General features: G+C 37.0%; 1 protein-coding gene across 1 annotated transcript in view; it reads right to left on the reverse strand.

The window, feature by feature from the left end:
* Positions 1 to 2,197: 2,197 nt before the first annotated feature.
* LOC306995999 (neuronal migration protein doublecortin-like) overlaps positions 2,198 to 13,004 on the reverse strand; it is a 43,413-nt gene continuing 32,606 nt past the window's right edge. Inside the window, 5 exon segments of the mRNA XM_079608081.1 lie at positions 2,198 to 4,574; positions 6,854 to 6,951; positions 10,921 to 11,007; positions 12,110 to 12,145; positions 12,148 to 12,211. Coding sequence (XP_079464207.1) covers positions 4,518 to 4,574; positions 6,854 to 6,951; positions 10,921 to 11,007; positions 12,110 to 12,145; positions 12,148 to 12,211 — 342 coding nt within the window. The 3' untranslated portion in view covers positions 2,198 to 4,517.

The raw sequence follows: 13,004 nt of genomic DNA on the forward strand, positions 1-13,004 counted from the left end.
TAAGAGGCATCCATGCCTTCCACCCTATTGTTGAAAGTTCTTGACCAATGAATCCAGCTAACACTGAATATTCATAGAAATGCCCAAACGTTTTGGCAAGGTTCTCTTACAGTTATGAACACACGTTCTCCCAGTAACATTAATAGAACGTTTTTTCAAAGTTATCTGGTCTTTAATAATGTCAAAACTTTACAGAAACATTATCTACATTGTTTATGGAACTTTAAAAAATATATATATTTTAGTTGGATGTTCGTCTGACATTTGTTAGTTTCAGAATGTTCAGAGAACATACAGTAGCATTCCCATAATGTTTGTAAAACGGAACGTTCCCTTAAAGGTAGGGTAGGCAACACTTTGCATTATACTGGTTAAAACTCTCTTCACATCCTGATAGCAATCAATAATAGAACTGGTCAAAATATTGAAACATGTACATATACCCATCTTCTGTGGAATGCATAGGATGTCCTGCCTGTCAGCATGTATTTCCATCCACGCACCCCTCACACGCAGACCTCACACATCACCAGCGCGTTCCATGAGGCCATGCAGAGTTGTAGACAGACAGACACCGAGCGCCATAAACAAACAGCAGCCGCTTTTACAGTTACTTCTGATCCACAACAACAAGCTTATGCCATGTTGTAACCGTAATTACGAGATGGCGTTCTATGTCAACAACAATCAACTGCAAAATGAACCTGCTGCAGTCAGGTCAGGTGGTACTGTACAAGTCAGAGCTCTGTAAGTTGTTTATGTTCATTATTATTGTAATGTTATGTGCTTTAAGACATTAGGTAAGGAGGCGTAGCTTTTGAGACTTTATGAAGGGAGGGTGGGATCTTAAGTTTTCAAAGCTAGCTTGCTATTGCTAGTCTCTTTACATTGTTCACAATTGCCTACCCTACCTTTAACGGTCACATAACCAAGAGAAAATGTAATGAAGATCCACAGAACATTCAGAAATAACATTCCCTGTTGAACACCTAGTCATTCTGACACACTTAATATTTTTATTTTAAATGCAGTTTTATGGACTCAAACTGACAAAAACTTTTTTTTGTGGGCTCCCCCTTGAGACGTCAAATATGCATACAATTTCACTGTGTGAATTCTAGTTTGCAATGAACCCATTGTTGCACTCTAAAAAGTGTTCAGTTCATGTTGCCTTAAAATTATTCAGTAAATAAAAAAATGTTTCACTCTCCGTGAATCTTGATGCTATTTCCGTTTGAAGATTTTTACATTAAAGCAGATTATCGTGAATTGTATAATTAGATTAGCAAGCTAACACACAAGTAATACACATATTTTTTTTTTTTTTTTTTTTTTTAGGTCACCATTAGGTCACCTGATGGAGTTTTAGGTCACCATTAGGTCACCTGATGGAGTTTTAGGTCACCATTAGGTCACCTGATGGAGTTTTTCGTTTCCTTGCCACTGTTGCCTTTGGCTTGCTCAGTTGGGGATATTCAATTTAATTAATCAATGTATAATACTATTGATCAGCATTACCAAACATGGACGTTTTATTATTATTTTAATTTAATACTGTGAAGCTGCTTTGATACAATCTGTATTGTGAAAAGCGCTATACAAATATTCTTTACTTGACTTGACATGATTAGTCAACAAGGGAAAAGTCAGTTCTTGAATTTCATTTGTTGAAAAGCAGGAAATATGGGTAAGTTGGTCCAGCCACTGTGGACAGGACCTGACTGTTTCTATGGTAACCGGAGCTTCTGACGGCAGCTGCAGTGAGACGACCAATTGGCAAATGGCTCCTTTATTTAGAAGGCAGAACTGTTTTCTGCCATGTTGTTCGTATTGTTTTTTTCTATTCATAGCTGATACAAGTGAACTGTATTGTTATATAGAGCCCTTAGTCTTTCCTTAAAAGTCTTTTTGCACAGCCTGTGTCGAATGCTCTACTGAGATATTCACATTCTTGAACATAAAAAGCCAGTGTCTCTCAGTCTGTCCATTTCACTTCAGTAAGAGGCAATGTTGAAGAAATATGTGTTATATCTGTGTCTGACTGTGCAAGCTGTCTTGTACTATTGTTCATCTCTTTTGGCAGCTTTGTTTCAATAAGAGCTGTTTACGGACTGACAAGGACATTTTCAGTTCTGAAACTTATAGTATGTATTTATAGTCCAATGACAAAAGATCAGGGAAAAAAGGTTTTCTCAGTTCATGACCCCTTTAATTAGGCAAGGACAAGCGAAAAAATGAGGCCATGAATGTAGGTCATGTGCTTAGAATTCACTGAACAAAAAAAAAATACTAACAGCCAATAACAAAACAACAACAAAGACATTCATGAGCATTACTGCAGTCAAAACAGGAGCAGAAGAGCGTCTCATTTTAATAGTAAAGAGAGAAGTTTAATACACAGAATGACATCACCAAAACAAGTCACGATGATACAGCAGGAAGTACATGATAGTCAGAGAGGAAGTCTGAGTTTTTTTTTGTCCCCAAGCCCAAAAATATCAGTACACAAGCAACTGTGTTTACAGCACTATAGGAGAAAAGAGCGCATCTGCACCATGTCTGAAGAATTACCCTGATAAACTACTACAGTAACAGATTACAGAGGATGTAGTTATAGTTAGTGTTTGAGCCCCACTTCATATCAAACATTTCATAAAGATACAGTAAACAACTGACAGATGAGTGTTTATCGTGTTTTTTTGTTGCTTTTTTTCATAGAGGATGATGTATAAAAGGCACCATGGAAGGTGAAAAATCATCTTGAGACACTTGGAAATAAATATAAATGGAAATTATATATTTTAAAAAGAATCATCAAAGGGTTTGTCTGATTTGTGCAGTTTTGTTGTGCTATTTTTTTTATTTATTTTTGTCTGTCAAAGAGTTGATCAACAGATATCACTTGCAGAGATCGCTTTGATGTGGTGATTGAGAAATTAATGCAATTTGCTATCTTACACTGAATTCCATCGTCATATCGTAAGTATTTGGTTTAATATGTAAATGTTCATTTGTGATATTCTGTTCATCTTCAGAGAAAGTATTTTTTTTTCAGCTTCCCTCTTTTCAACATAACTTTGGCTTTCTAAAAAAAGGACACTGTACCTTAAAAGACACGTTCAAACTCAATTTCAAAAGGAATAGTAATCCAAAAATGGAAATGCTCATTTTTGTCGCTCTAAACCTGTATGACATTTCATCTTGGACAAAGTATTAATTTGGAAGAATGTTCATGCTTCTCTTTTTCATACCACAAGGCTATTTGGAGCTTCAAATAAGCACCATAAAATGGTTCATATGACTTACAAAAGAATCATTATTCACTGAAAACCTTCCCCGCATATTCAGTGTTTTCAAACTTGTTGGATACAAATGACAAACAATGGCATGAAATCTTGCATCAGCATTTTCTTGTGAATGACATTGAAGAGCTGCAGTTTCAGTGAATAAAGACTTCAATGGTCTGTTCCTCACACAGAGCAATCATGGCGCTTTAGAAAACTTGAATGGACAATCTTTTCACAAGTCCTACTGGTTTTAATTTTCTATACCTTTAAGCCAACAGAAATCTGCTGCTGTCATTACCTAAACTTTTACCTTTTTAAAACTTAATGTGATCATTTTTTTTTGAAAGCAAATAGACCTTGTTTTATGGCTTTTGGCCCACCTCTCAATTTTCAATGAGTACCTTCAGAGCTATTGACATTTAACATTATATCTATGTTTTAAAGTCATCGCAACAATGCAAAAACATTGAAGTTGGTGTCTTAGAGTAGGCTGTACACATTATTTACAGTGATATGAATAGAGTCTTTTCTGTGGGCTCTATTTCAACTTCATGGGCCTTAAAACACACTAAACCATTGCACAGAGAGAGAGAGAGAGAGAGAGAGGGTTACAAAAAGATTAATAAAAATTATTAATGGTGCAACCATTTTTTTTCTTTTTCTTTTACCTTTTTTTTTGTCTTTTTTTTCTTGTTCAAGTCAGACTATTACACCCTTGTAAAAATGACTATTTGCTGCTTGAAATTCATAAGACCAAGCTTTTAAAAAAGTCAGTATGAAAAAGTCAAAACTATTGGTTTAAAAAATGATGGTTGGATGTTTAAAGAGCTAAACCGACCTGCTGTGTGTTAACACTTCAGTTTCTCAAATTTCTCATATATATAAAATGAATTCCCACAGCAGACCACATGTACAAATTTGGGTGTTTGTTGTTATAATACAAGTGAAAACTGCTGCATATGCCCCGCATATACTTAACATTTTCATCACTCACTACAAATCTATTATCAAAACACAGAAAATGGATGCAACAAATTCTCAAGCAGCAAATAGTGCACTGACCATCGCTGCAAAGCCTCGAGGTCTAAAGCCTGACGGCCAAGGGGCAGCAAAGGTGATGCGTGCATTCACCCTGGCAACTAGGGCGGTGATGTTGGTGTTTCCAAGACAGACAGCACCGGAGATGCCTCTGTTACTGGCGTGTTGATCGGCAAACGGAGCGGAAAGGGTCTACATGGACTCCCCCTGTGAATCTTCATCTTCCAGAGACAGAGGCAAGTATAGATCCTAGAGGTGAAAAGAGGGTATAGGGTAAGTCATGGTGTTTATATCATAACTAAAAGCCAGATTTACTGAACAGAGCAAATTAGCATGAGACCGCAATCCCAATTGCCCAGATAATGCACAAATTAAAGAACACAAATTAGCGTAGGGTCGCAAACCAGCCGAGCCGATGAGAATCAGGTACGGGTAATAACATCACAGGCGCAGGAAAAAGTTGGCAAAGTTACATTTGCATAATATTTTCCTCTGGCATTCCAGATAAATGAACACGAGTGGAGAAAATTCTCTCCCCTCCGTCACGTTCTCACCGTTCTCTGCAGTTCCCGTCGATCGCAAAATGGGTTCATTCTTTTTTGTGCCTTAAATTACCAGTAAATACATCCTCATGTTTCAGTATTTATTTAAATACTGTGTTACGCTTTATTCCAATAGTCCACTTTAGACATTCTACTAACTATAAGTAACTTTTCAATACAGATCAACTAACTCTCATTAATTTGCCACTGTGGTCACCGTGATTTTGCCACGTAAGACATGTTCCTGGGTCAAGATATTATGTTGATCCTGGAACTACATTCCTGTCCAAAACTTTAGTCCTATTCCTATCCCTAAACCTAACCCTACCCATAAGTTATCCCTAAAATCAGAGGGATATGATATGAATGATGTGAATAACACTGATGTAGAAGCATCTAACCCTGGTTGTAAGCCTAAACTGGACATAAACTAAACTTGAATCTAATCTCAAATCTGATTGGTTGATTGAAATGTTGTTCCAGGATCAACAAAGATGTTTATCCAGGAAAATGTTGTACTTGGGTGAGATGACGTTCACCCTGCAACTACTGTACTTGCCAACTAACTAGAGTATTAGACTGTCAGGTTAGGGTTATTATAAGTTGACATTGCAAAGTTACTTATAGTTAGTAGAATGTCTAGTGGACTATCGACATAAAGTGTTACCAAATACTCTCCTCCCATACATTTTGCGTCTGAAAGGGAAACTTCACTTGAACAAAAAGTTCAGCCGCAAAAATAACTCTGTCCACACCTTTTCATCGCTGTGTTTGGGATGCATACTTCTGCCTACTGTACACTGTCCAATACGGACCATTTTTGTCAGATTGGATATTGGTCAGATGGGACAGATCCAAATCAGATGCTGTGTGTTATGATTGTTACGGTCCAAAATAGCTCAAAAAGTATTATGAAAGCACCACAAACCTTTTCTGCATGATACTGAATTGGAAGTTAAAGGGGTGGTTGAGTATGATTTCACTTTTCTAACTTTAGCTAGTGTGTAATGTTGCTGTTTGAGCATAAACAACATCTGCATAGTTACAACGCTCAAAGTTCAAAGCAAAGGAAGATATTTGCTTTTAAAGAAAAGGACTACAACAAACGGCTGCTAGGGACTACACGACATTCCTCCTGGGTTAGTGACATCACCAACCCTAAAATGTACATAAGCCCCGCCCCCGGGAACACAGTCCATGTTGAGAAGAGGAAAAGTTGTTGTATAAGAGTACATTTGTGAGTCAGCTCAAACTTTAGCATCCATCTTTTCACATGCAATAGAAAGTCATTCTGTGTGCATCTCACAACAGTTCCTATACGAGCGATTTATAGATTACCATGACAGAATATGCTAATTGAAGATAGTTAACTCCACCAGCAACATAAACTCATCAACTAACCATTCAGAGACGTCCTGTTGCTTCTACATGTTGTCACTTCTTCTTGAGTCTCTCCATCTTTGTCTGACTCCGTTTTAACATTAAAGGCAAAATCGCAGCTGCTAACACACAGGAGCTCTTGAAACCCCGCCCTCTGCAGCAGCTCATTTGCATTTAAAGGGCCAGGCACAAAACGGTGCGTTTTTGCAAACCCTCAAAAAGTGACAACTTTAACATGCTATATAAAAATATCTGTAGGGTATTTTGTGCTAAAACTTCACACACACACACACACACACACACACACACACACACACACACACACACACACACACACACACACACACACACACACACACACACACATTATTTTATTTATTATTTTTATTATTTTTATTTATTTTACATCTTGTGAAAAGGGCATTTCACCACCCCTTTAAGTGGAATGCATTGCATTGTGGAATACAGTATTACATGTTTGCTCACTTTTTGAGCAAGTTAACATAATGCATACTGAAAGATATTTGAACAATAGTATGGTAACAGAGATACGAAAGGATAGTTTAGGTTGTTAACCTATAGATACAGGAATTGACAGAACATTACCTTCTGTTTGCGAGTGCTGCCGGGGCTAGTCGGGGTCGAGATGGGCGACTGCTTAGAGATGGGCGTAGAGAGCTGACTACTGGAGCCTGTTCCGTTAGCTAGAGAGCGAAATAAAAAGTGCAAATGTGAAAGAGAGGGATAGAATGAGAGCCACAGACAGAAAGATTAAGGGAAAAGAAAAGACAAATTGTGGGGTTAGGCAGTGTCTTCCCTCCTTTCTGTGTAATCATGTTGTCAACTGTCGTCTAGCCAGCTGCTAGTGTGTGTATCTGTTTGCTGGAACTCATTTACACATCTCTCTACGAATAGAGCAGGTTGCTATGAGACACCAGAGCTGTGTTTATATGTGAGAGTGGTGTGATCGTGTGTGTACTAATGTACTAAAGGCTGCTTCAAAAACAGAGCTTTCTTTTAAGCAGTACAAAAACCTAAGGACCAGACGCCAGGCCTTAAAACCGCTCCAGCTAATGAATAAATAAAACAAAGAGAACAGAATCTCAGATGAAAAGCCAGGCCTGGATAAGGAGATATGTAAAACTTCTCTAAAAGTGCTGATCTTAGCCTTTCATGTGCTAATTAAATGCAGAGTTTCTCTAAATTAGCCTTGTGTTCATGATCGGCTCCTAAAAAAGCAAATAGGTCCATAAAAAGTTTTTTTTTTTGTTCAAACTTTACGCTATGTAGGTACAATAACTTGCCCTATAGGCCTTCGTTTCATTATCACTTAAACATCTTGTGCTAAAGAATATGAAGAGCCTACAATATAATTCAAGAACCCGCACTGTAAACCCTTATGCTCAAAATAACTGATTGGTTTTATAAACCTAAATTAAACAAATTAGTTCAATAAAATTTACTTTTAAGAGTATGTAGAACTTTATCTTTTGAGTTCACAAAACTTACACATTTTAAGTTATCTGAATTGCTTCATTGTTTTGAGTTTTGTTCACTTGTTTCTGCTCATTTAAACAAACTTAAATTTAACCGAATTGTGTATTTCTATTTCCCAGCATGCTTTGCCATGACACTCGAATGTGAGAGTAAATGCTAAAATTAAGTGTTAATGTTTTGGGGGTTTTTTGTGTGCAAGATTAATGTTAAGTGGAAGATTAGTAGTGTTTAATGTTATGCTTTTTTAGAAGAGTTTCTGTTATGTACGTTTTTTTGGGGGTGATGCATGAGCATGAGCTCGGTTTGAGAACAGATATACTGTTAAATGTTTTATATTTTCTTACTCGTTCAAAGCATCGTGTTACCAATTAGCAAGTTAGCATGTACTGAATTAGCAAGTTTCCATTTCTAAAAAATATTTACGTTGAGATTACATGTTAATTTTAAGTGAAATGTATGAGCTAGCTTATGCAAATATTTCAAGTTAAGAGCAATTAAAATGGACAGTACAAAATAAAAATCTGCCAGTTCTGCTTACTTTAACTTTGAATTTCTTAACTTACATTTTTTTATGTAACCGATTGCCTGTATTTTTTTTTAAGTTTTGCCAAAGTTTTTGGGGTTTACAGTGTATACTGCTAAAAGAAGAAGAGAGGGTTTCCTTGCTGAAATTAATAAACTGAACTTAAAACTCTGAACCCAAATAATGGTGTAAAATATGAAATGAAAGAGAAACTGAAAAATAGAAATCTGAATGGATGTATAAAACAAGAACTGATGGTAAACAAAAAAAATAACCAAATAAAATGCTCAAAATGTCCTTGTTCATTTATTTCAAAAGGAGAGCAGTTCAATACAAAACTTACAATATGGGCTTTAAAACAAGGGGGAGGGATATAAAGAAACATGAAAAGAAATAATAAAATAAAAAAACATTAGTCCCGCCACCAGTGAGTGTGCACAGTGATACAGATACACTACTTTAAAGCACACAGGCCATGCAAGAAAAGTTAGCATGCACAAATGAGCTATAGTCTTTTTTTTGTGAAAACAAATATTCTTCATATTAAAGACCTCATGAAAATCAAAATTTGTTTTATGGCTTTTAGTCCATGTCTGGCTTTTAGGTTTGATGTTATCTACTGTATATAATAGTGTACACCAAAAAAAAAAAAAAAAAAAAAAAATGTAATTTTTTCTTCTTCCAGAAACCAGAACCAACATTTTAATGACACATTTCGTCAACAGGGGCAATCACATTTTTTGTTCTATACTTCTTTCTTCTGCTGAACACAAGATAATATATTGAGAATGTCGGTAGAACCAAACAGTTGATGGACGCCCTTGACTTCCACAGTATGGAAAAGAAGAAAAAATCAATAGGGCCTATCAACTGACATTCTTCTTTTGTGTTCAGCAGAAGAAAGAAATTCATACAGGTTTGGAACAACTTGTGGGTGAGTAAATGATGACATAATTTTCATTTTTGTGTGAACTATCCCTTTAACGGAATGATTTAGAACTCTGTGAGGTTCTGCCACCACAAGATGGCAGTCTTATCATGATTCTGCTGACTGTGGAAAGGTCAACGAGGACATATCAATGGTTCCTTTTTTCCCTATCACTAAAATCTCATCTCTTTCCCAGCCACCAGAGGTGCATGTAACCCTGCCAAAGTAATAATGCTTACATCTGACCTCATATGACAGTACTGTTGATGCGACACTTTGCTTGCCCGTGTTTCTTTCTGTAGAAACCACATCTGCTTATAACCTAAACTCTTTTGTTTATTAGTCTTGATCCTCTAGTAAACAAGCATGGCCTTTTTGCCCTCATCCTCAGATTAAAAAGTGTCCGCAGGCTTCCGTCTCCATTGGAAGATTGAGTGATCCTTCCTCTCTAAAATATTAAACATGTAACAGTGCAAATCTATCTGCTTACATCAGACTCAAACTTGTGTGACAGGCGTCCTCTCTCTTCATCTTTTAATCCCCAGACACAAAACCTTCCTTCCTTCCTTCCTTCCTTCCTTCCTTCCTTCCTTCCTTCCTTCCTTCCTTCCTTCCTTCCTTCCTTCCTTCCTTCCTTCCTTCCTTCCTTCCTTCCTTCCTTCCTTCCTTCCTTCCTTCCTTCCTTCCTTCCTTCCTTCCTTCCTTCATTCCTTCCTTCCTTCCTTCCTTCCTTCCTTCCTTCCTTCCTTCCTTCCTTCCTTCCTTCCTTCCTTCCTTCCTTCCTTCCTTCCTTCCAGGGTAATAAGAAGCATGATGTTTGTGCATATTTTGTTATTCGGGGGATTTTTTGTCTTCGTGAGAAACTTTCCCAGCATGCAAAGAGTCTAAAATTTGGATATGTTCAGAGCAGTCCTCTGATATTCTCTAAAGTGTTATGATGCTGGAATATTCCTATAGCATACAGATCCCTGATATAATAGCTGCAAAAGCATTTCAGGACTTCAGTGCAGTTGCTTTGACTTTTATAAAGACCTTCCCAGTGACGTTCATTTCAGAGCACTCTTTAAAGTTTCATTAGACTATGATGACAAATATTTAAAATATATATACATGTGAATATTTTAACTGAACATGTGAAAAGAAATCAAATTTGATTCAAAACGGCTGTGTGATTTGCTTTTGTACGAAGTTGTAACATACTGTACATATTCATGAACGAACTGCTTTAAACAGCTGTTCCAGTTTTGTTGCAGTGGGTCTTCGAGGTTTAACCGTCAATAATCTGTTTATTTACTTTAGTAGCTATGCACGTATGACATATATTAAAATGACAGTATTAACCATTTATGCACACAGAAGGTTAATTGCACAGGCCATTGCAAGAACACACACAAACATGAGCAATTGCGAGATTATGATAGATTAACAAAAACCAAATTAAAGTGACAAGGTGTTTAAAAATCTCATCAAAACAAAACAACAGATGATTCATAATCATGCATAATTTAACGGTGTAAGCAAAAAAAAAATAAACATGTTAATATAATATAATGGACAAAGCAGTTCAGAAGAAAATAAAGTGTATTATTGTAGAAAGCTTGCCAATCATCCATGCAAGAAATTGTGGTGCTTTAGCTTGATGTGGAATTGACTATAGTTAGTAAAGCTTCAGTGTGGAGTTAAAGGTGTGTTGAGCTGACATGAATCACATAATTATAGGCTCACTGGAATCAGCCGGAGACTTGCAGCGTCGCATTGGGCCGGGACTCTTGGAGCCCCTCTGTCCTTTAGGGGCCTTCATTACCCGACACTCTACGGCAAGAGAAAGAGACAGAGCATACGCATGAAGTAAAAACAGCTTTTAAGAACAGAACACATTAGAGAAGACACAAACAGAGACTTTACTCTGACAAATTCCATGAAATGCAAGTAAAACGCCCTGAAAAATGTTGTATAGCTACTTTAATTTTTGTGCATCTTGTAGCTTGTAAACGTTCTTGGTGATGCTCCTACTGCAGACACAAATCAATATATTCTTTCTGTGTCTCTCTCTCTATCAAACACACACAAACACAGTCCTCTTGAGCCGTCTGACACATTATCTCTGTCTCTGAACTTTATTACACCCATCTGAGTCGCACATTGGCTATTTACATATGTAAATGTGAATCTGAATAATGCATTAAGTCATTTGAAAGCTGATTCTGAGAGGCTAAACGAATGGCATCCAATAGCATGCAGCGTCCTCCTGCTCCCACTGCCGTCTCTAAAACACACACAGACTGAAAGTGTTGCTGAGATTATACAGATGTCACACTGACGACTAAACTGAGTTGCTTCTGCGGCAATAGTAAAACATATATAAGGTATTAGTGTACAAAATATGTCAGTATTCTTCAAATAAAAAAAAATACAGCCAATCCAACAGCTTAAAATATTGTGATCTGCTGAATCCAAGGCTTTACTGATAACAAAGGGGACTGAAAATAGAATTATTAATTTTACTATTGTAGATATTTGTTTGATTAGAGAACTTTGTCTGTTTGGTCTGAAATGGGAATAATGTTGCTAAACATAGAAGTTCTTTATTTTCTTACTAATAGATTTGTAATTAAAGAAGCTAGCTTTGTTTAGGGTTGGTTTAGTTGCAAGACAAGTATGTTACGTGGTGGATCCCTAACACCTCATTCTACATAGTTTCAACAATTGAACATTTATCTTTGAGAATATGTGCTCTAAAAAAGAAAAGAAAACAGACTTAGCTGTAAGAACATGGAAGAAGAACTGTTACACTTATAAATGTAGAGATTAAACATGGGCAGATTTAGTTTGAGCTGTAAAAATGGACGCAAAACCAATATACTTGTTCACCAACATTCGATTTCTCAGTTTTTTATCAAAAGGTGTGACCTACCGTTTTCATCCAGAGAGAAGTCATCTTGTGCATAGCGAATTTTTCTGGTCCACAGGCAATGAAAACGTCGTCATCACCAAAGAAATCTTGCAAGCAAGTCACCTAAAAAGACAAAGGTAAGCAACAGACTATTGAAACAAATATATAAAAGGAGGATGGGTTGATTTGATCACATTTGAGTTGATAATTGTCCATAATCATAAAAATATGGATGTGAAAGAAGTTTTCACAGTTTATTCCCGACTTTCAAACATTTAACCCAACCCAGCTGGGTCCCAGCGCTGAGTTTGTTTGACCCAGTCCTGGGTTGCCAAAATGACTCAAACTGGGTTGTTTTTAACCCAGCATTTTTAGACTAGCATGTATCTCTGCCATGTCTCTGCCACAGATACAGAGTTTCCTCCAGTTGTTCATAAGCTAGGAACTAAATGTTTTGGACATTGTTGAAGACAGCTATTTGACATTCTGTGCTAAAATTGGGTCACCACCAGCCAAGTAAAGAGTCCCACCCCAGTCTATCACTTAACACACACACACACACACAAAGAGAGAGAGAGAGAGAGAGAGAGAGAGAGAGAGAGAGAGAGAGAGAGAGAGAGAGAGAGAGAGAGAGAGAGAGAGAGAGAGAGAGAGAGAGAGAGAGAGAGAGAGAGAGAGAGAGAGAGAGAGAGAGTGATATATGACAAAGCTAATCTATGCCGCCCTTGCCGTGTGTGTCTGCATACTTGGATGGATGTGTGCGAGCGCGTGTGTATGGTGTATGTGTGTGTGTGTGTGTGTATAAGTATACAAACATACCCCTACCTACATACAAATTTATACCCAGAAGTGAGCTAAATCTGACAAAACCTCCCAACATCTCTTTTTGAGGATGTCCTAATTTGCAAATGAGTAT

This window comes from Phoxinus phoxinus, assembly GCF_949152265.1.
Source record: "Phoxinus phoxinus genome assembly, chromosome: 3".
NCBI lineage: Eukaryota > Metazoa > Chordata > Actinopteri > Cypriniformes > Leuciscidae > Phoxinus > Phoxinus phoxinus.